The sequence below is a fragment of the Macaca fascicularis genome, chromosome 16, assembly GCF_037993035.2.
Source record: "Macaca fascicularis isolate 582-1 chromosome 16, T2T-MFA8v1.1".
Taxonomy (NCBI): Eukaryota; Metazoa; Chordata; class Mammalia; order Primates; family Cercopithecidae; genus Macaca; species Macaca fascicularis.
This window is the reverse complement of record NC_088390.1, coordinates 63,439,679-63,462,724: the sequence shown is the minus strand read 5'-3', so window position 1 is coordinate 63,462,724 and position 23,046 is coordinate 63,439,679. Positions and strand designations below refer to the sequence as shown.

Sequence of the window (23,046 nt, the reverse complement as noted above, 5' to 3'; positions counted from 1 at the left end):
AACACCTCATAGGTATTCCTTAATCTAGTCAAGTTGAGACCTAAACTTAACAATCACAAGTGAAAAAGGGCTGTTTTCTCCAAGGAAAATAGGGATGTAGTTATCAATAGAAAAGGGAGGCTGGGTGCAGTGGCTCCTGCCTGTAATCTCAGCACTTTTGGAGGCTGCGGCAAGAGGATAGCTTGAGCCCATGACTTCGAGACCAGCATGGGCAATATAATAAGACCCTTTCTCCACAAAAAATACAAAAATTAGCCAGGCAGGATATTGTGTTCCTGTAGTCCCCGTTATTCAGGAGGCTGAGGTGGGAGGATTGCTTGAGTCCAGAAGTTGCAGGCTGCAGTGAGCTATGACCCAAACCATTGCACTGAGTCTGGATGACAAAGCAATACTCTACCTCTATTTTTTTATTATTTTATTTTAGACAGAGTCTTACTCTCACCAAGGGTGGTGCAGTATTGCAATCTTGGCTCACTGTGACCTCCGTCTCCCAGGTTCAAGCGATTCTCCTGCCTTAGCCTCCGAGTAGCTGGGATTACAGGTGCCCGCCACCATCTCCAGATAATTTTTGTATTTTTAGTAGAAACAGCGTTTCGCCATGTTGGCCAGGCTGGTTTCGAACCCCTGACCTGAAATGATCCACCAACCTGGGCCTCCCAAAGTGCTGGAATTACAGGCATGAGTCACTGTGCCTGGCCTATTTATTTATTTATTTTTTAAGGATGGAGAATAAAGAGAGAGAAACATGGTCAGACAAAACAACAGATGGTCTTTCCAAGTGATCTGTTTGTGATTCTGTGCCAGGAGCTGAGAGACTAAAAAGACAGCCAGATCTAGTCCTTGATATTAAAGGGTTTGCAATCACTGGGAGAGGCAGCTGTTCAAAATAGCTCAAAGTGGCCTGGCATGGTGGCTCACACCTGTAATCCCAGCACTGTGGGAGGCTGAGGAGGGAGGATTGTTTGAGTCCACGAGTTTGAGACAACCGTGGGCAACACAGCAAGACCCCATCTCTACAGAAATTTTTAAATAAATAAATACTATTAGGTTGGTGCAAAAGTAATTGTGGGTTTTGCCATTACTTTGATAAAGACCGCATTTACCTTTGCACCAACCTAATAGTATCCAGAAAGATCTTCAAGGTATCAAACAAATACATCATAAGTAAATACAAGCTCAAAGACAAGACTTAATGTAAGAGAAGTAAAGCAAAGTGCAATGACAATACCCTGGAGAGAGGTTAATCCCGCTTGGGGAATATGGGAAAACTTAAAGGAGGAAGGTGGCTTTTAAGCTGTGATTCTAAACATGGGTAGGATTTCAATAGATACTGTTGGAGGCCAGAGGCAGCATTTTAGTTGATATTTGCATCCCCAGAGCCTAAAAGTGTCTCAAACACAATTATATTGGTTTATGTTACCTAGTGGAAGAGTAGAAAGAGTAGGCATCAGGGGATTTCCAGGCACTTCTGCAAAGGCAGTGCTCCCTAAAGTGCTGATAGGAATGGAACTCAGCTCTAAGGGCTCACAGGCTCTGTACCTCTCTATTTCAACATTCCAAATTCCTGACAGAGAGACTCTGAGTAAGCTAGTTCACACTAGTGTTGGCCCTGAGTTTCATAATCAATGCCCGCCGGGCACGGTGGCTCAGGCCTGTAATCCCAGCACTTTGGGAGGCCAAGGCAGGTGGATCAGGAAGTCAGGAGTTCAAGACCAGCCTGGCCAAGATGGTGAAACCCGGTCTCTACTAAAAATAAAAAAATTAGTCAGGCGTGGTGATGAGCGCCTATAATCCCAGCTACTCGGGAGGCTGAGGCAGAGAATTGCTCCGACCTGGGAGGCAGAGGTTGCAGTGAACCGAGATCGTGCTACCACACTCCAGCCTGGCAGAATGAGACTCTGTCTCAAAATAAATAAATGAACAACAAACAAAACATAAATAACCAAAGGCCAAGAGGACAGGATCATATAATACCGATGTGGCCGAGGGGCCCATTTCAGTGTCTGATTGCAGGGAGGAGGGGCAACTCCCAGGAAAAGAGGATCTGTGAGCTAGGCAGGTACACAATACATGTGAATGAAATGCAAGCAGTGATACAGGACAGGGAAGTTGCTCAGGCAAAACGAACATCGTGAAAGCAGAAAGGCATAGGGGCTGAAGACTTGATTAATAATTATAGAATTACGGTGTGAGGCTGGACATGGTGGCTCAAGCCTGTAACCCCAGCACTTTGGGAGGCTGAGGCAGGTGGATCACCTGAGGTTGGGAGTTCAAGACTAGCTGACCAACATGGAGAAACCCCATCTCTACTAAAAATACAAAATTAGACGGGCGTGGTGGCACATGCCTATAATCCCGGCTACTCGCGAGGCTGAGGCAGGCTGAGGCAGGAGAAACCCCCAGGAGGCGGAGGTTGCGGTAGCCAAGATTGCATCATTGTACTCCAGCCTGGGCAACAAGAGCGAAATTCTAGCTAAAAAAAAAAAAAGAAAAAAAAAGATTTTTGGTATGCTATAACTAAAAGAGCTCTTGTGTGTGTGTGTGTGTGACAGAGTGACGGAGTTTTGCTCTTGTTACCCAGGCTGGAGTCCAATGGCACAATCTCAGCTCACCGCAACCTCCGCCTCCTGGGTTCAAGCAATTCTCCTGCCTCAGCCTCCCGAGTAGCTGGGATTACAGGCGCAAACCAGCATGCCCATCTAATTTTGTATTTTTAGTAGAGATGGGGTTTCTTCATGTTGGTCGGGTTGGTCTTGAACTCCTGACCTCAGGATTCGCCTGCCTGGTCTTTTTTTTTTTTTTTTTTTGAGATAAGTCTCACTCTGTTGCCTAGGCTGGAGTGCAGTGGCACTATCTCAGCCAACGCAGTGGCTCCCGCCTGTAATCCCAGCACTTTGGGAGGCCAAGGTGGGTAGATCACCTGAGGTCAGGAGTTCGAGACCAGCCTTACCAACATGAAGAAACCCCCTCTCCACTAAAAATACAAAATTAGCCAGGCATGGGCCCGGTGCATACCTGTAATCACAGCTATTCAGGAGGCTGAGGCAGGAGAATTGCTTGAACCCAGGAGGTGGAGGTTGTGGTGAGCCGAGATTGTGCCATTGCACTCCAGCCTGGGCAACAAGAGCAAAATTCCATCTCAAAAAAAAAAAAAAAAAAGAAAAAAGAAAAAAGATCTGGTACAGTGAAATTTTCTGTGGCTGGAATTTAGAATTGCAGGCCAACAGACACATACACAGACTGAACATTTTCAGCAGCAGCGTCAAGTCAAGTCATGACAGGGGAAAAGCACAACTTTTCCACAAACTCCCTCTGCTGAGGTTCCTGGAACTGCTGTTCCTGAGGTGTGGTTGTTCAAGTCTACTGGAATTTATGAGAAGTCTCAGTTTCTCTCCAACAAGTCCCTCCTCCCCCTTTGCTTTTTGTATAAGATAATAATGCCTAATATGTATTGAGGAGATGCAATATGTCAGATGCTGTATTAAATGCTTAGCAGGTTGTCTCATTTAATCTTCACAACTACCTATGAGGCAGGCTCTTTCATATTCTCTATTTTTTTTTTTTTTTAGACAGTGTTTCGCTCTTGTTGCCCAGGCTGGAGTGCAAGGGCATGCTCTCGGCTCACCACAACCTCCACCTCCCAGGTTCAAGCCATTCTCCTGCTTCGGCCTCCTGAGAAGCTGAGATTACAGGCGCCCACCACCACGGGCTAATTTTTTGTATTTTTAATAGAGACAGGGTTTCACCATGTTGGCCAGGCTGATCTTGAACTCCTGACTTCAGGTTGATCAGCCTGTCTCGCCCTCCCAAAGTGCTGGGATTACAGGCATGCACCACCACACCCAGCTAATTTTGTGTTTTTAGTAGAGACAGGGTTTCTCCATGTTGGTCAGGCTGGTCTTGAACTCCCGACCTCAGGTGATTCACCTGCCTCGGCCTCCTAAAGTGCTGGGATTACAGGTGTGAGCCACCACACCTGGCTTAGGACCTGACTCTTATCTGCTATGCTGCATGGTCAGCTGGAGAGTATCTTCCAACAAAAAACACTTTAATGCAAATTCACTGAAATCAGAATTGTGTTCTCTATTTGCAGATGAGGATGCTGAGGTTCAGAGAGGTTAAGGAGCTAGCCCAAGGTTGCACAGCTTCTGTGTCAGAGCCAGGATGTCTTGTCTCAGATCCCCTCAGCTTTCAATTTAATGCAATTGCTTCTATCAACTGCTGTGATGGTCAAGGGAGGAGAGAACGTGTAGGAAGGAAGAGGAGGATAACAGCTGTAGATTCAACACGAAGTTAAGTAAAATGACTAAAAAGATATCGACGTTTGGGAGGCCGAGGCGGGCAGATCACGAGGTCAGGAGATGGAGACAATCCTGGCTTGTTAGCGGTGAAACCCCATCTCTACCAAAAATACAACAAACAAACAAACAAACAAACAAACAAAAAACTAGCTGGACGTGGTGGCAGGTGCCTGTAGTACCAGCTACTTGGGAGGCTGAGGCAGGAGAATGGCGTGAACCTGGGAGGCGGAGCTTGCAGTGAGCAGAGATCGCGCCATTGCATTCCAGCCTGGGCAAAAGAGTGAGACTCCGTCTCAAAAAAGAAAAAAAAGATATCAATGTTGATGAGGAGCTCCCTGCTAGCCTTCAAGAGTTCTGTCCTAGGAACAAGAGAGGGGAGAAACCACCCTGATGGAGCAAGTGGGGATGAGGACATGGGGCAATGAATGTGAAGTGATGGGGGTAACTTGAGGAAATAGCAAGGTCAGTATGGGAGAGAGGAAGGATCTTCAAGTCAGAAAGAAGGGAACAAGTGGAGAAGGTCAGGAAGGAGAAGAGAATTGAGAACACTCAAAGAGGGGAGAGGTGGGATCAAGAGCACTTCCATGCATTCATTATTTATTGAGCATCTATTATGTGAGCATGTTGACTGGGGAGTCAAGGGAGCCTGGAACGGAGAAGACACCTCTTCCTGGAACTAACAGTATAATGAGAGAGACAGATAAGAAACCCTGCAAACAGAGCTGGGTGTGGCGGCACACAGCTGTCATCCCAGCTACTAGGGGAGGGTGAGGCTGGAGGATGCCTGGAGCCCAGGGGTTCAAAGCCGCAATGAGCTATGATCACATCACTGCACACTCGCCTGGGTGACAGAGAAAGGTGCCAAATCCTGTCTCTACTAAAAATAGAAAAATTAGCCAGGGGTGATGGTGCACACCTGTAGTCCCAGCTATTTGGGAGGTTGAGGTGGAAGGATCGCTTAAGCCTGGTAGGAAGAGGTTGCAGTGAGCTGAGATCATGCCACTGCACTCCAGCCTGGGTGAGACCCTGTCTCAAATAAAATAAAATAAAATAAAATAAAATAAGGCTGGGCGCAATGGCTCATGCCTATAATCTCAGCACTTTGGGAGGTCAAGGCAGGCAGATCACCTGAGGTCAGAAGTTCGAGACCAGCCTGGCCAATATGGTGAAACCCCGTCTCTACTAAAAACACAAAACTTAGTCGGGTGTGGTAGTGGCCACCTGTAATCCCAGCTACTCGGGAGGCTGATGCAGAAGAATCACTTGAACCTGGGAAACAGGTTGCAGTGAGCCAAGATCTCACCACTTCACTCTAGCCTGGGTTACAGAGCAAGACTCTGTCTCTAAATAAATAAATAAATAAATAAAAATAAATAAAAAAGAACTATGATGAATTCCACAGGAAACAGGATATAGAAATAGGGAGTAACAGGCTATAAATAACCTTAGATAAGAGTGGTTAGACAAGGCCTGTTGGAGTAACAAGGAAACAGCCACGCCAAAGCCGGGGAAGGAAAAGGAACAGCATATGCAAAGGTTCTGAGCTGGGAAGTGGACTGGCTGGAATTTAATGGGCTGCAGAGAAGCAGGTGGGGTAGGCAGGGCCTTGAAGGAGATGAGATAAAGGAGAACTGTATCCAAAGCCCCATGAGAATTGACTGGAAGAACAGAAGGACATGGTATGAATGATGTGTTAAGCGATATAGGAAAAAAACATAGCCTTGAAAACATTGAGTGGGAGGCTGGGCGCAGTGGCTCACATCTGTAATCCCAGCACTTTGGGAGGCCAAGGTGGGTGGATCACAAGGTCAGGAGTTTGAGACCAGCCTGCCCAACATGGTGAAACCCTGTCTCTATTAAAGATACAAAAAATTAGCAGGGTGTGGTGGTGCGGGCCTGTAATCCCAGCTACCTGGGAGGCTGAGGCAGGAGAATCGCTCGAACCTGGGAGGCAGAGGTTGCCACTGCACTCCAGCCTGGGCGACAGAGCGAGACTCTGTCTCCAAAAAAGGTCTTGAATAATGATATCAGCATTAACAAACACAGAGTGTTGACTATGTACTAGCCACCGTTCTAAGCATGTAATTCATGTAACACATCTGTGAACTCATTTAATCTTTACAAGAACCCCATGAGGCAAATACTGTGACTTTACAGATGCAGAAAATGAGACTTACCTAAGGCTAAGTCACTTCCCCAAGAACACAGAGCTGGTAAATGGCAGAGCCAGGATTCAAATTCAAGTATAGCATGTCTAATTTGAGAGCTTGAGTATCTGTTTTTCCTTAATGATAACTATATTTGTGTCCAAACTTCTCATTAACCCTGTGAGAACTCCTTCACCTCTTCCCTGAAGGAATTAGCAGTAAAACCCAAAGTCAAGAGGAAAGCATGGCAAGAAAGAGAACCTGGGGGATGGTAAGTGGGTGACAAGTCACTGCGGTGACCAAAGGGAGTAAGGGGCAACTTGTGAGGGTAATGAGATCTTCATGGGGTTCAGCAACAGAAAGGCTCACCCAGAGCTGCCCAAACCCCCCTCACTAATATCACAGTGGAGAACAGGTCTGCGCAACACAAACCCCTCGGGCCTTCTCTCTGCCAAAACACCTCAGGCATCGTTATGCAGGGATGCCTCTTTCCTTCAGTTTCAACAGTCCTCCCCACTCAGTATTTTTTTTTTTTTTTTTTTTTTGAGACGGAGTCTCACTCTGTAGCCCAGGCTGGAGTGCAGTGGCCGGATCTCAGCTCACTGCAAGCTCCGCCTCCCGGGTTCACGTCATTCTCCGGCCTCAGCCTCCCAGGTAGCTGGGACTACAGGCGCCCGCCACCACGCCCGGCTAGTTTTTTTTTTTTTGTATTTCTTAGTAGAGACGGGGTTTCACCGTGTTAGCCAGGATGGTCTCGATCTCCTGACCTCGTGATCCACCCGTCTTGGCCTCCCAAAGTGCTGGGATTACAGGCTTGAGCCACCGCGCCCGGCCCCACTCAGTATTTTTTTTTTTCTTTTTCTGTTTTGTTGTTGTTGTTGTTCGTTTGCTTGTTTGTTATGAGACGGAGTCTCACTCTGTCGCCCAGCCTGGAGTGCAGTGGCGCAATCTGGGCTCACTGCAAGCTCCTCCTCCCGGGTTCACGCCATTCTCCTGCCTCAGCCTCCTAAGTAGCTGGGACTACAGGCACCCGCCACCACGCTGGGCTAATTTTTTTGTATTTTTTCAGTAGACATGGGGTTTCACCGTGTTAGCCAGGATGGTCTCGATCTCCTGGCCTCATGATTCACCCGCCTCAGCCTCCCAAAGTGTTGGGATTACGGGCGTGAGCCACCGCGCCCGGCCCTTTTTTTGTTTTTTGAGAGCAAGTCTCGCCCTGTTGCTCAGGCTGGAGTGATCCGCCTGCCTCAGCCTCCCAAAGTGCTAGGATTACAGGATGAGCCACCACGCCGGGCCTCAAGACTTATTTATTAATATTTAATTAATTCAGTCTTAGGTGAGCTCTAGGCTAGATGATAGATGCTGAGATTATGAAGACAGGCCTGAAGGGGTTCAAGTTTCCAGGAACCCACAGGTTAGGGGAAGGTGTTTGTTAGCATGTGGCCAGAGAGTCAGCCAGACCTGATTTTCATTCTGAGTTCCCACACAGTTTCTAGCTGTGAGACCAGTCTCGAGCCAGTCTTTCACTTTCTAAGTCTTCGTTTCGTCAGTTGTAAAATAAGAATTATAATATTACCCACCTCACTGGGTTCTGGTGAGGATCAAATGAGATAATATATGTAAAATGCTTAGCATAGTTCCTGGAACATAGTAGTGATTACTTAATCAATGTTAATTATTGTTTATTTTTCAGGAAGTAGGCCAATACATGGATTTATTAGAGTTCAAGGTAGAGAATATATTCTAGATGGGGAAACAACCTGCTGAGGGAGTCTGGTAGGAGATTAACTTTGCCAGTAAGAATAGAGGGAAGCCTAGAGGAGGTGATGTTGCAACAGGGCTTTGAAGAATGAGTAAGAGTTCTCAGGTAGGGACTGAGGAAAGGGAAGAGATTACAGGTGGAAGGAAGACTATCCACAGAGGCATGAAGTTGCAGAAGGTGTAGATATGTTTGGAAGAAGGTAGCACATTTAATAGGGTTTGTAGGACTAGGTTAGAAAAGGGAGGATTCAGATCAGCCTTTGTAGAAATTTTTTTTTTTTGAGGCAGAGTCTCACTGTATTGCCTAGTCTGGATTGCAATGGCGCAATCTTAGCTCACTGCAACCTCTATCTCCTGGGTTCAGGAGATTCTTCTGCCTCAGTCTCCTGAGTACCTGGGATTACAGGTGCCCACAACCACGCTTGGCTAATTTTTGTAATTTTAGTAGAGACAGACTTTCAACATGTTGGTCAGGCTGATCTTGAACTCCTGACCTCAGGTGATCCACCCACTTCGGCCTCTCAAAGTGCTGAGATTACAGGTGTGAGCCACTGCACCAGGCCTGTAGGATTTTATGATTCAAATCAAGAGGCAGAAAGAAGGAACATCAATTGAGCTCCTACCACATGCATGGCACTGAATTATAGTGCTTTTTTCTTTTCTTTTCTTTTTTTTTTTTTTGAGACAGAGTCTCACTTTGTCGCCCAGGCTGGAGCACAATAGTGTGATCTCGGCTCACTGCAACCTCCGCCTCCCGGGTTCAAGTGATTCTCCTGCCTTAGCCTCCCAAGTAGCTGGGATTACAGGCACCTGCCATTAAGCCCAGCTAATTTTTTTGTATTTTTAGTAGACATGGGGTTTCATCATGTTGGCCAGGCTGGTCTTGAACTCCTGACCTCAGGATTTGCCTGTCTCGGCCTCCCAAAGTGTTGGGATTACAGGCATGAGCCAACGCACCCAGCCATGGCACTGAATTAAATGATCAGCTTTTTTTGTTGTTATTTGTTTTTGAGACCAGGTTGGTCTTGTTCTGTTGCTCAGACTATAGTACAGTAGAACGATCATAGCTCACTGTAACTTCGAACTTCCTTCTGAGTTCAAGTGATCCTCCTACCTCAGCCTCCAGAATAGCTGGGACTACAGGCATGCCACCACTACGCCCGGCTAATTTTATGTAAAGTTGGTGTTTTGCCATGTTGCCCAGGCTGATCTTGAACTCCTGGCCACAAATGATCCTCCTGCCTCGGTCTCCCAAAGCTCTAGGATTACAGGCATGAGCCACTGTGCCTGGCTAGCATTTTTAAAATTTAACGTGGATTGGCCGGACACAGTGGCTCACGTCTGTAATCCCAGCACTTTGGGAGGCCGAGGTGGGCAGATCACTTGAGGTCAGGAGTTCAAGACCAGCCTGGCCAACATAGTAAAACCCCGTCTCTACTAAAAATGCAAAAATTAGCTGGGCATGGTGGTGGGCACCTGTAGTCCCAGCTACTTGGGAAGCTGAGGCGGGAGAATTGCTTGAACCCGGGAGACGGAGGTTGCAGTGACGCAAGATCATACCATTGCACTCCAGCCTAGGCGACAAGAGGAAACTCTGTCTCAAAAAAAAAAAAAAAAATTAACTTGGATTTTATCTTGCCGGTAAGAGCGAACCATAGAGATTTTTAAACTGTGACATGATTGAATTTTTTTTTTTTTTTTTTTTTTTGAGCCAGAGTCTTGCTCTATCACCCAGGTTGGAGTGCAGTGGAGGGATCTGGGCTCACAGCCTCCTGAGTAGCTGGGACTACAGGTGCGTGCCACCATGGCTGGCTAATTTTTGCTTTTGTTTTGTTTTGTTTTGAGATGGAGTTTCGCTCTTGTTGCCCAGGCTGGAATGCAATGGCGCGATCTCGGCTCACTGCAACCTTCACCTCCTGGGTTCAAGCGATTCTCTTGCCTCAGCCTTCCAAGTAGCAGGGATTATAGGTGCAAGCCACCATGACTAGCTAATTTTTGTATTTTTAGTAAAGATAGGGTTTCATCATATTAGTCAGGCTGGTCTCGAACTCCTGACCTCAGGTGATCTGCCCGTCTCAGCTTCCTAAAGTGTTGGGATTATAGGCGTGAGCCACAGTGCCCAGCCTAATTTTTGTATTTTTAGTAGAGACGGGGTTTCACTGTGTTGGCCAGGCTGGTCTCGAACTCCTGATCTTGTGATCCGCCCGACTTGGCCTGAATATATATTTATTTATTTATTTAATTTTTAGGATGATGTCTCTGGCAGCCAGTGGAAGAATAGGATAGAGTAAGGAGAGAATTATCAGGTGATTAAGGCAGAGGCCCAAGGGACAGAAACTGCAGCATTTAGCCAAGAGGAATTTGGCGGGACATGGAGAAAGGCCAGTGTCTGGGTTGAAGAGAATTTTTGCAGGTCAAACCGATAGTCTCAGAGGTAGATTTTATGTGTTACTGGTGGGGAGGCCAATGAGGGAAACAGAGGCCAGCTCCTGAGAAGTCAGGGCAGGGTTTGAATGAATGGAACAAAGCTATGGGACATAAAGCCCCAAAACCTGGTATATTTCTTAATATCTCTGTGATCTTGAAAATGTCATATTATGTTTGCTTTAGTTTTCTATCAGCGGATAATATGGCCTCTCCTATCTGCTACTCATGATTGTGAGAAAGAAACGAGGCAGGGAGTGTATAAGGTGTGTAAGTGCTTTGTAAGCAGTAAATCACTAAACAAGTCCTAGACCCTGTGTTATCAGGGAGGAAGTTAATGGCATGGGATAGCGCAGTTACAAGAGAATATAGGTGGAGATGAGGGATATCTGTCCTGTGGTGTAGATAAACAGTCTAATCAATACACACACACTCTACAGGTTAAATACAGCAATTTCCACATTGGGCTGTGTCTACCAGAGGGCAATAGGAGGTTCTCAATTCCCAGCACCAGTGACCCTATGAATTGCCCTGTAGGTGCCTCTGTCCCTCGTTGGATATGAGGTGGTATGAATGGTCTGAATCTGTAGACGTTAGACGGGTTTCAGGTATCTGGAGAACCATGTGAGTGAAAGCTTGTGCTGTTTCTGGGGCTAGAATCTAGTCTCCTTCAAACACTCAGAAGGATCTGTGACTCCCTTCAAAGGTTAAGAGTCATTGATTTTTCTCACTACAAATTAATAAGAATAGCTATCCCTGGGGAGAAGGAATGATGGGGGTAGGGAAAGATTTTCATTTAAAATTTTTTACCTTTCTGAACGGTCTGCATTTTCTAAACAGGAACATGTATTAGTTTCATTGAAAAAAAAAATGTCAGGGGTTATCTGAGCAGTGAGATAATGGGTCCTTTATAGATTTTTGTCTTTATACCGGTTCGTATTAAACAAACACAAATATTAATAACATATTTTTAAAGACCCTAAAAAAATAAAAATTAAAAACCCTGATAGTATCAGCACATACACAGAAATCACTCCATTATGCAAAGTTCATCCTCTATTATGAAAGGCAAAATGTCTACATTTCCTATGAACCACTGGCTTCAATTCAGCAAAACTTGCATACCAAGTAGGCAAGGTGGAAACGAAAAAGGCGGAACATTTCATGTATTTCAATTCAGACGCATAAAAATGTCAAGCCCTACACGTATCAACTTTCGTATACACCGTCTTCTGCATTCGCCTGTACCGGCCAATGGGCTAGCTGGTCGGAGTTTGATGCTTGAAGTGATGGAACGGAGGACGGGGTTAAATCTACTATTTCTCCCCACGCACTCTAGTATTTACTCTATTTCCACGTCATGTTTCCGGGTGTGTGTGTCCCTGCTCACGCAGAAACTGAAGTTCAAAGCAGGCGGAGTCACTCATGTTCTTTTTGTTGTCCCCAGAACCCAATTCAGGTGTTGGGTCCCCAGAGGATCTGGAGATACCTGGGGACTGTCTAACTGGCTGATTCCCACGTGGTAAGAGGCTCTCAATCTCGCCACCACGTGGTGCCAAGGGCCGGGAAAAGGGAGAGCGGACAGGAGGGAGCTGTATCAGGGGCATTTAAAGTGCCTTGACGTCACGCACTGCCAGGAACTCAGCTGAGTTTTCAGCAGGACATTCCGGTCATCTTCCCTCCCTCCCCCCGGGCTTCTGTGCCCAAGTCCTCGGCTCTTCCCTCGCTGTGGCGGAGGGAGGAGCACCGAACTGTCGGAACAGCCAGCACAGGGCCGTATCAGTCTTCTCTTGGCTCCGCCCTTTCTCCTAGCTGCTCTCTTCATTGGTCAGTGGGCGGGGCTTTGTCGGTACCGCACACGCACTGGGACCTCTGGGTGGCCGAGCGAAATGGCCGTTCATGAATTATGCATGACGGCGTGCCTCGGCCAGGCTGGGGCTGGGCGGGGATTGGCTGAAGGGGCTGTAATTCAGCGGTTTCCGGAGCTGCGGCGGCGTAGACCGGGAGGGGGAGCCGGGGGTTCCGACGTAGCAGCCGAGGGAACAAGCCCCAACCGGATCCTGGACAGGCACCCCGGCTCGGCGCTGTCTCTCCCCCTCGGCTCGGATAAGCCCTCCGGCCTGAGGGAGCCCCGTCGCCCGCCCCCGGCGCACGCGCAGCCCCGGCCTCTCGGCCTCTGCTGGAGAAACAGGTGAAGGGGGTGCAGGGTGGGGCCGTCGGGGAGGCCTGGGGACCTGGGGGCGCCGCCGCGGTTGGGGGCCTCTGGGACCTTGGGGATTTTGTGATGGACGCTGCAGTGGGGCGGGGAGAGATGAGGAGACGCGGAGGGTCGCCCTGAGGGAAGACTCTTCGGGATGACAGGAGCGGGCCTCGGAAGGGACTCGGGGCGCTGGAGGGAAGTTTCGTTCTTCGGAGAAACAGTGAGAACGCGCCCGAGGGGGCACCGTGGGGCGAGGGCGCACTCGGCTGCGGCGGCAGGAGTGAGGGACAGTCCCCCGATTTCCTGCTCCCTGGAGCCCTGGGGACGTTCCGGCCGCCGGAGCGACTGTCACGCCGGCGGGGATCACCGGCGCGGGTGGGGGTCGGAAAGCGCCTCCTCCCCGCCTGGCCGGCGGCTCCCTCTGAGCCACTTCCTCCGCTTGCCCTGTTCCCGCTCCTTCAGGAGCCAGCTGTGCCCTTCTGGAGGCAGGAATAGGTGTGTCTGTCCCCTGCAGCCTCACGGGCTGGCTGGTCGCGGGTAGGCTTTATTGCATAAGAATCAAGTTTCCTGTAGGGAAATTGACAGACCGGTACTCTTTCTAAATTCCCTTCCATCTTTTTCTAGGTTAAACTATGCTCCCCTCACGCCCCCGCCATGTAAAAAAGAGGGGAAAAAAAGACAAAATCCCCGTCAACCCGTCAAGCCAGCTCTAGAGAGATAAATAAATCTCTTGGCAATGTTCTTTTCCAAATACCTGGTAAAGTCGGCCAGAAGATAAATAATTGAGCCATTGCGTTTACTGGATTGTGGTGTTGCTTAATTGCATAGGACGGAATGAACCAATCGAGAGTGGGAGTTCTGTGTCTCAGAGCCAAGATCTTGGGTAAATGCAGAGGAGAGGGAAACAAAGACAGGCTGGCCTTGACAAAACCATGTGTGCTAAGTTTACCTGCATTTAGGGGGGTGTGGTTGCACTGAAGTTAACAAGATTCAAACCGTCGCCCAAGTTGGTATTTCCATGTTTGATACACATCACCCTGTGCCATATCAGGTCGTTGTAAGTGTGGTGACAAAATCAGTGGTTAGTCATTGTTTTTTGTTAAAAATGTGTATAGTGTGTACCTGCTGGTCTTACTGTATGTGCAACTAAAGGTTTACGTAGTCTGTGCATGGGTTGTAAATTTTTGGCTGGCTGTGCTGATAAAGCATTGGGCTTGAATAAAGCAAAGCAGAAAATCATCTCAATCTTTTATATGTGGATTTAGACTGTGCTATGACTTGATTCAGCCAGTTTTCTATTTTATTTTATATTAAATATGTCTGTGTTCTCTGAGTCAGCACATTTATTTCCTTATTACATGTTCCAGACGGGAGTGCTAGCCCAGTTTTTGTTCAGTTTGCACAGTGGGATGGGGAAACAAGTCTGGAATTAAAAAAAAAAAATGTTTTAGAGGTTGGAGCCTTGATTTTAGTCTCTGTATTAGCACATCCATCACAAAGAACCATTAGTAAATTCATGAATCTTTTGTTTTTTATGTAGTTCATTTGGGAAGAATAATCACTTAAAAATATCCACAGTGCCAGGCATGGTGGTGCACACCTCTGATCCCAGTTACTTGAAAGCTGAGGCCGGAGGATTCCTTGAGTCCAGGAGTTGAGTCTGGTCTGGGCAACATGGTGAGAGGCCAGGAATTGGGTCTAGAGTCTAGTCTAGGCAACATAATGAGAACCCGTCTCTAAGAAAGAAAGGAAAGGAAAGGAGGAAGAAAGGAAAGAAAAAGAAATACCCACAGCACAGTTATGAATTGACCCACAAAGGACTTGTGAGGTAGGTAGTTCACATAACAATTACTCTAATATTGTAGATAAGAAAATTGAGGCCAAAGGATCAAGACACTTGCCCAAGGCGGCAGAGTGCCATAGTGGTGGAATTTGTGCCGCCTTCTGTATATTTTGTGAAAAGTATCAGTGAAATTCTTTTTTTTTTTTTTTTTTTGAGACGGAGTCTTGCTCTGTTGCCTAGGCTGGAGTGCAGTGGCGCAATCTTGGCTCACTGTAACCTCTGCCTCCTGGGTTCAAGTGATTCTCCTGCCTCAGCCTCCCAAGTAGCTGGGACTACAGTTGCGCACCACCACGCCCGGCTAATTTTTGTATTTTTAGTAGAGACCAGGGTTTTACCATATTGGCTAGGCTGGTCTTGAACTCCTGACCTCGTGAGCCGCCCACCTCCGTCTCCCGAAGTGCTAGGATTACAGGTGTGAGCCACCGCACCCAGTATCAGTGAAATTCTAACATATATCTGAACAGTAAAATACCACCAACAGGCTGAAAGACTTTATGGGAGGTAAATATTCAATAAACACGTGAAAAAAGAAATACAAATGGAGCTTGCTTAGATTATTTTTCTACCTAATTGCTATGTCTAACTTGGGAAGTGAGGAACTGTTTTTGGTCAGCATAATTTACCATCAGAATTCAGCTATTTACTAATGAAAAGAAACACTAATCGCGGTTTATTTTAGATTAAGGACAGTCATGACCTAAATGTCATTTAAACCAGAGTGCATTGTGGCTTGATCAGTGGTCATTTCTGTCTCTAGAAAGTTGCTTTAACCACCCTGCCTCTACGTGTCTCTTGACATTCAGATGTGAGATGGCGTAGAGGTGGTGACCAACTTTCCAGACACCTTTTTAGCTTATGGTTTTCTTAGGTGATGTGCAAATCAATAAATATATACTTTTTTTTTTTTTTGAGTTGGAGTTGCACTCTGTCACCCAGGCTGGAGTGCAGTGGTATGATCTTGGCTCGCTGTAACCTCTTTCTCCCAGGTTCAAGTGATTCTTGCACCTCAGCCTCCTGAATAGCTGGGATTACAGGTGCCCGCCACTACGCCCAGCTAGCTTACTTTTTGTATTTTTAATAGAGATGGGGTTTCACTATGTTGACTAGGCTGGTCTCAAACTTCTGACCTCAAGAGATCTGCCCACCTCAGCCTCCCAAAGTGCTGGGATTACAGGCATGAGCCACCTTGCCTGGCCAACAAATATATACCTTTTGCAACGTTGTCAGAGTTGCTATGAAGAATAAGTTGTATCTTGTTCACAGAAATTTCAATCTACTTGGGGAGTTGATAAATGTTTTAACCATCCAGTGTAAAATCTTGTCAGCAAAGAGATGGTGAGACTTTACTGTTGTGCTAACAAGGTAGCTGTTCTACATAAAAGAATATACAGTACAGATGTAGAACATTTCTGTTATCATAGCATGTTCTATTGGACAGTGCTACTGCTGAATGCTGCAGGTCTTCAGAGAAAGGATAGGTTATGAGGCCTGGAGTTGTCTAGAAAGTCTTTTTGCCAAAGGAGTGATTTCAACTGGGTCCCAAATAATGGGTGGAATTTGATAGGTGTAAATAATTTGTGGTGGTTTATGCCTGTAATCCCAGCACTTTGGGAGGCTGAGGCAGGAGGATTGCTTGAGCCCAGGAGTTTGAGACCAGCTTGGGCAACATGGTGAAACCTCCTCTCCACTAAAAATTAAAAAAATAAGCCAGGCCTGGTGGCGTGGGCCTGTAGTCCCAGCTACTGGTGAGACTAAGGTGGGAGGATCACCCGAGCCCGGGTGGTTGAGGCTGCAGTGAGCTGTGATCCCGCTGCCACACTCTAGCCTGGGCTACAGAGTAAGACCCTAGCTCCAAAAAAAAAAAAAAAAAAAAAAAAAGATTCCTGGTAGCCCAGTAGACTAGGAGAGTAAGTAGGGGAGAAGTGATTACTTATAAAAGACATTGAATACAAGACCAAGGAATTTCAGTTCTGTTCTTTTGTAGGGGAAGCTTTTAAAACTTTGGAGGCAAAGCACTGATCTTTAATCATAGAGTGCCTACTATGTGTCAGGCACAGACCTGATTGCCTGATGCTAGTTAATTTGTACAAAGTAAATCAGTGCATATGCCCTCTGCCCTAGGGAAGTTATTAACTGGAGTCCGACATTGTACAAAGGTAAGTGTCCTGATTAATTTGATTTGGTACTTTGGGTGAAAAAAGCATAGTGTGCTTAAGTGCAGAAGTGTTTTTTGAGGATTTTTGATTGTAGCTGGGATTACAGGCCCACGCCACCAGGCCTGGCTTAGTTTTTAAATTTTTAGTGGAGAGGGGGTTTCACCATGTTGCCCAAGCTGGTCTCAAACTCCTGGACTCAAGCAATCCTCAGCCTCCCAAAGTGCTGGGATTACAGGCATAAGCCACTCATATTTTATGTATTTTGCATTTAAAAATTTCACCATAACTTTTGGGTCATTTATAAAAACCACTGAAAGAGTACTTGAGGGACATACCCAAATCCTGAAGGACTTCTGGTGTTCTGGAGCAGCCTCAGTGAGATCCAGGAGGATGACATTGCTGGGATGGCCCAGACCTTATTGATTATGGTGGAAAGAATTAATATTGTGGTTATATACTCTTTGTTAGACACCTTGGCTTACAAGATGTAAGCGTAAAGTGTAGTGCACTTTAGTCAGTATGGCCACATGGTCCTTTGGTGGTAAATTGTTTGAGGTGCCTCCAGTTTTTTGTTTTTTTTTTTGAGATGGAGTCTCGCTCTGTCGCCCAGGCTGGAGTGCAGTGGCCGGATCTCAGCTCACTGCAAGCTCTGCCTCCCGGGTTTACGCCATTCTCCTGCCTCAGCCTCCCGAGTAGCTGGGACTACAGGCGCCCACCACCTCGCCCGGCTAGTTTTTTTGTATTTTTTAGTAGAGACGGGGTTTCACCACGTTAGCCAGGATAGTCACGATCTCCTGACCTCCTCATCTGCCTGTTTCGGCCTCCCAAAGTGCTGGGATTAGTGTCTCCAGTTTTTAAAAGGGATAGCATATCGGGCCAGGAGCAGTGGCTCATGCCTATAATCCCAGCACTTTGGAAGGCCGAGGCAAGAGGATTGCTTGAGCCTAGGAGTTCGAGACCAGCCTGGGCAACATAGCGAGATCACTTTGTTTCTTTTAAAAAAAAAAAAAAAAAGAGCAAAAACAGGCCGGGCATGGTGGCTGACGCCTGGAGTCCTAGCACTTTGTGAGGCAGAGGTGAGCGGATCACTAGAGGTCAGGAGTTTGAGACCAGCCTGGCCAACGTAGTGAAACCCCGTCTCTACTAAAAATACAAAAATTAGCCAGGTGTGGTGGCTCACGCCTGTAGTCCCAGCTACTCTGGAGGCTGAGCCAGGAGCATTGCTTGAACCTGGGAGGTGGAGGCTGCAGTGAGCTGAGATCCTGCCACTGCACTCCAGCCTGGGCGACAGAGTGAGACATTCTATCTGACAGTGCTACACTGAATGCTACATGTCTTCAGAGGAAGGAGAGGTTATGAGGCCTGGGAATAACATATGGAAGAATGAATTTCTATTGTGGTCAGTTCTCATTTGTCATGTTAGGATTACCGCAACTCTTTAATTCAGATCAGCAAACATATTGAGAGTCAGGTATTGCATCAGGCATGATCCAAGGATAATGAAACATTGTCCGTTTTCATGAAACTGGAGATGTTGCAGGGACCAAAGTGTGTCTTGTGCCAGTATGGAAGTAGGACAGGGGAGACGACAGGGCAGTGAGTGGTTCAAGACTCAGGCTCTGAAGTCAAACAGATCTGGGACTGAATCCTGGATCTGCCACTTCCTAGTAAGAACCTGAGCCTCTGTTTTCTTATCTGTAAAAGAGGATGATAACAGTACTTATCTTGTAGGTACTGTTTTTTTTTTTTTTTTTTTTTTTTTGAGGCAGAGTCTCGCTCTGTCGCCCAGGCTGGAGTGCAGTGGCCGGATCTCTGCAAGCTCCGCCTCCCGGGTTCACGCCATTCTCCTGCCTCAGCCTCCCGAGTAGCTGGGACCACAGGCGCCCGCCATCTCGCCCGGCTAGTTTTTTGTATTTTTTTTTAGTAGAGACGGGGTTTCACCGTGTTAGCCAGGATGGTCTCGATCTCCTGACCTCGTGATCCGCCCGTCTCGGCCTCCCAAAGTACTGGGATTACAGGCTTGAGCCACCGCGCCCGGCCTTTTTTTTTTTTTTTTTTTTGAGACGGAGTCTCGCTCTGTCGCCCAGGCTGGAGTGCAGTGGCCGGATTTCAGCTCACTGCAAGCTCTGCCTCCCGGGTTTACGCCATTCTCCTGCCTCAGCCTCCCGAGTAGCTGGGACTACAGGCGCCCACCACCTCGCCCGGCTAGTTTTTTGTATTTTTAAGTAGAGACAGGGTTTCACCGTTTTAGCCAGGATGGGCTCGGTCTCCTGACCTCCTAATCCGCCCATCTCGGCCTCCCAAAGTGCTGGGATGACAGGCTTGAGCCACCGCACCCGGCCATCTTGTAGGTACTGTTGATGATTCAGTACGATAATGTGGATAAAATGCTTAGCATAGTGCCTGGCACATAAGAGCTCTGTAAATCTTAAGTTCTTATTAAATATCCAAGAAAAGAGATTAATTCTCTTCAGGAGTGAGAGAAAGTCATCATTATTGAGGGGCTTTATCAGATGGGAAAACCTGAATAGGGTTTTGTAGGATGAATAGGAACTCTTTCCACAAAGTTGCTTTATAAATAGTTGCATTCAAGGCTGAAGGAACATGAGTGTGCAGAGGCTTCAAACAGCCTTGTGTCGGCCGGGCGTGGTGGCTCATGCCTGAAATCCCAGCACTTTGGGAGGCTGAGGCAGGCGGATCACGAGGTCAGGAGATTGAGACCATCCTGGCTAACACGGTGAAACCTCGTCTCTACTGAAAAATACAAAAAAATTAGCCAGGCGTGGCGCGGGCCCGCCTGTAGTCCCAGCTACTCAGGAGGCTGAGAATGGCGTGAACCCAGGAGGCGGAGCTTGCAGTGAGCCGAGATCACGCCACTGCACTCCAGCCTGGGCGACAGAGCGAGACTCCATCTCAAAAAAAACAAAACAAAACAAAAAAAACAGCCTTGTGTGTTTAGGGAGCTATAAGTAGAAGTTCTTAATTTAGGAGAACCAAACCAAAGGGGAAAGGAGGCCAAGGAACCACAGTTCTTATCCCTTTTCTGTTAATAATTGGGTTTAAATGTCATTAAGTTATTTTGTCCTTTTTTGAAAAGTAATAACATGCTATCATAAAAAAATAAAGACTTGAAGAAATATAAAATGTGTGTTTTACATGTATCCTGTTAATTGGCTTGGTTTTATTCTCCAGATTTTTTGCAGCCCTTTCTGTTTACCAGGTTATCTTGGACATATCTATTCCAAATTCCTTTTAACAGCCCAGCAAAAGAATATTAAGGAAGGTAAATCTGCCCCTACAAGACAATAATGTTTGGATGATCTGGCTTTCCTTCCTGCTACCCCCAGCCTTGAGAATAAATGACCTTGCTCATCACTGACCTTTTACCTGACCTTCGAATTTTTAACTGCATCAGCCAAAGAACTTATATTTTTAGTCTTCCTAAGGTGATTGCTATTGTAGTTTTGAAACACTTGGTTGTTATGTTTGAGGGTTTCATGGTCCAGAATTACCATAGCAGTTAAAAGAGTAGACCATCAGGTCAGACCTCTTGGGCTTTAATCCCAGCTCTGCCTTCTCTTAGACCTTGGGCCTATTGCTTTCACTTCTCTGGGTTTCAGTTTCTCTATCCACAATTGTGGAAAGGAGGTTCACTTGTAGAGTACTTGAGAGGATGAAGCAAGATGATGCATATCAAGTACTTTGCATAGTGCCGGGCAGATAGGTAACGTTCAAGTGCTAATAGTTACTGTTATTACTATTTATTTTTTGAGACAGGATGTCACTCTGTCATCTCGGCTGGAGTGCAGTGGCGAGATCACAGCTCATTGCAGCCTTGACCTCCCAGGCTCAAGTGATCTTCCTGCCTCAGCCTCCGGGGTAGCTGGGGATACAGGCGTGTGCTACCACCCTCAGCTAATTTTTAAATTTTTATTTATTTATTTATTTTGAGACAGAATCTCGCTCTGTCGCCCAGGCTGGAGTGCAGTGGCGTGATCTCACTCACTGCAAGCCCTGCCTCTCGGGTTCATGCCATTCTCCTGCCTCAGCCTCCCGAGTAGCTGGGACTACAGGCGCCCACCACCATGCTTGGCTAATTTTTTTTGTATTTTTAGTAGATATGGGTTTCACCGTGTTAGCCAGGATGGTCTCCATCTCCTGACCTGCCTCCGCCTCCCAAAGTGCTGGGATTACAGGCATGAGCCACCACGCCCAGCCTAATTTTTTAATTTTTTTGAGTCAGGATCTCGTCATGTTGCCCAGGCTGAATTACTCTTATTAAAAACTATAGTATCAGTCCGGGTGCGGTGGCTCATGCCTGTAATCCCAGCACTTTGGGAGGCTGAGGCGGGTGGATCACCTTATATCAGGAGTTCAAGACCAGCCTGCCCAACAGAGTGAGACACCGTCTCTACTAAGAAATATAAAAATTAGCCAGTTATGGTGGTGGGCACCTGTAATCCCAGCTACTCGGGAGACTGAGGTAGGATAATCGCTTGAACCTGGGAGGCAGAGGTTGCAGTGAGCCGAGATCATGCCACTACACTCCAGCCTGGGTAACAGAGTGAGACTCTGTCTCAAAACAAAAAACAAAATGCATAATTAGGGTGGTAATGCTGATACATAGGGGCAGGTGGAATAAAACATAATTAGGAGACTGGGCACAGTGGCTCATGCCTGTAATTCCAGCTCTTTGGGAGGCCGAGGTGGGTGGATCACCTGAGGTCAGGAGTTCAAGACCAGCCTGCCCAACATAGTGAGACCCCGTCTCTACTAAAAATATAAAATTTAGTCGGTTGTGGTGGCAGACGCCTGTAGTCCCAGTCACTCGGGAGGCTGAGACAGGAGAATCGCTTTTGAACCCAGCAGATGGGGGTTGCAGTGAGCTGAGATCACACCACTGCACTCCAACCTGGGCGACACAGCGAGGTTCTGTGTCAAAAACAGAAAACGAAAAACAAAAAACTGTCATATCAAAAACTAAAATAAAATTGTAATATCTGTTAGATATTACAAAGTCAGGCAAATTATGATCCATGGCAGCCACTAATGACCCAAAGGAGAGAAAGAATAATTGGCAGATTATTAACCTAATGGGAAAAAAACTGAATGAATAGAGATGGTGGATTTACATTCTGTTAGATGAAATTGAGGCTGTCATATAAAAGGAATAGGTAAGGCAAAGTGTTTCCTGTTTACACAAATGCCCTTTTGATAAATCTCTGTATCGTCCATAGTCCATGATTACCTCTCACTTATTTTAAGTAATATTTAACACATTAAAAATGGATTACCACCCAAGGAATTGCTCCTGCACAGAAAGTGCAGGTAGTATTGAAGATATGAGGGGAAGAGGAATGATTAGAGTTGGCTGTGTCTCAGGAAGAAGCCAACAGGAGGAACCTTATTTTGAGTCAGGTAAGGAAGGTAGGAGTGAGGTGGCATCCCAAGTGGCCGGATATGAAGCTGGGAGCTGATTGCTGCACATTACTCAGCTGAATTAAATGTGCCCTCACATCTGTGTGTGTGTGTACATGCAAATGTACGTGTGTATGAGGTAGTTGGAGGGGTAGACCTTTATATTCCTGTCCTGTAACTTTCCTTTGCAAACTAATCTATATTCAGAATAGTGTTGCAGTTAAGAACCACCCAGCTTGTCCATGAAACAGGTCCTCTCACCCTATCTCCCCAGTTTTAGAGAAGGCAGGAAAGAAAAGGCAGTGCTTTTCTTTTGTCCTGGCTGTATGCGGCGGGGCAGGAAGAAGCCAGCAGAGCTTGAAAGAGAAAGTAAACCTTCTGGGAAATAAACGGCTTGGCTTCCCTACTGTGGAGGAGGAGTGCAAATTATTAGGGGGATGTTTGGGTAGTTTTTGTAGAAGCCATTTCTGAAAACTGATTTGGATTAGCGAAGGTAAACCCAATTTAGGAAAACCCTGCCCAATCTGGTGTCAGCCACCTGTTTCCCGCTTTGTTTGACTGATGTGATTAGTTTGTGGTATTCTGACCTCTCATTCTTATTATGAGAGTTGGAAGATTTGGGTGTGAACTTGAGCACCTGCTTCAGTGAAAGCTTCCTAAAATGCATGTTTTTCACATTTTTTTCTCATCTTCATTTTGTTTTGCTTTTTAGCAAACACTTTTTCTGAGAGAATCTAAAAGCATTAGACTTTTCTTGTTTTCCCCTTCTCCTCCCACAATGTAATCTTGCAAACCC

General features: G+C 46.6%; 1 protein-coding gene across 16 annotated transcripts in view; it reads left to right on the top strand.

The window, feature by feature from the left end:
* The first annotated feature begins 12,515 nt into the window (after positions 1-12,515).
* Positions 12,516-23,046, top strand: part of STAT3 (signal transducer and activator of transcription 3) — an 87,559-nt gene continuing 77,028 nt past the window's right edge. For 12 of the 16 annotated variants that reach the window (XM_065531598.2, XM_005584238.5, XM_065531597.2 and 9 more), the window contains exon 1: positions 12,629-12,824. Coding sequence is in view for 4 of the 16 variants with exons in the window: in XM_074019646.1 (XP_073875747.1) it covers positions 12,523-12,824 (302 nt within the window). In the remaining 12 variants the exon portion in view is untranslated. Of the gene's footprint in view, positions 12,825-23,046 lie in introns of all 16 variants that reach the window. The other 4 variants (XM_074019646.1, XM_074019643.1, XM_074019644.1 and 1 more) reach the window with 1 other exon arrangement.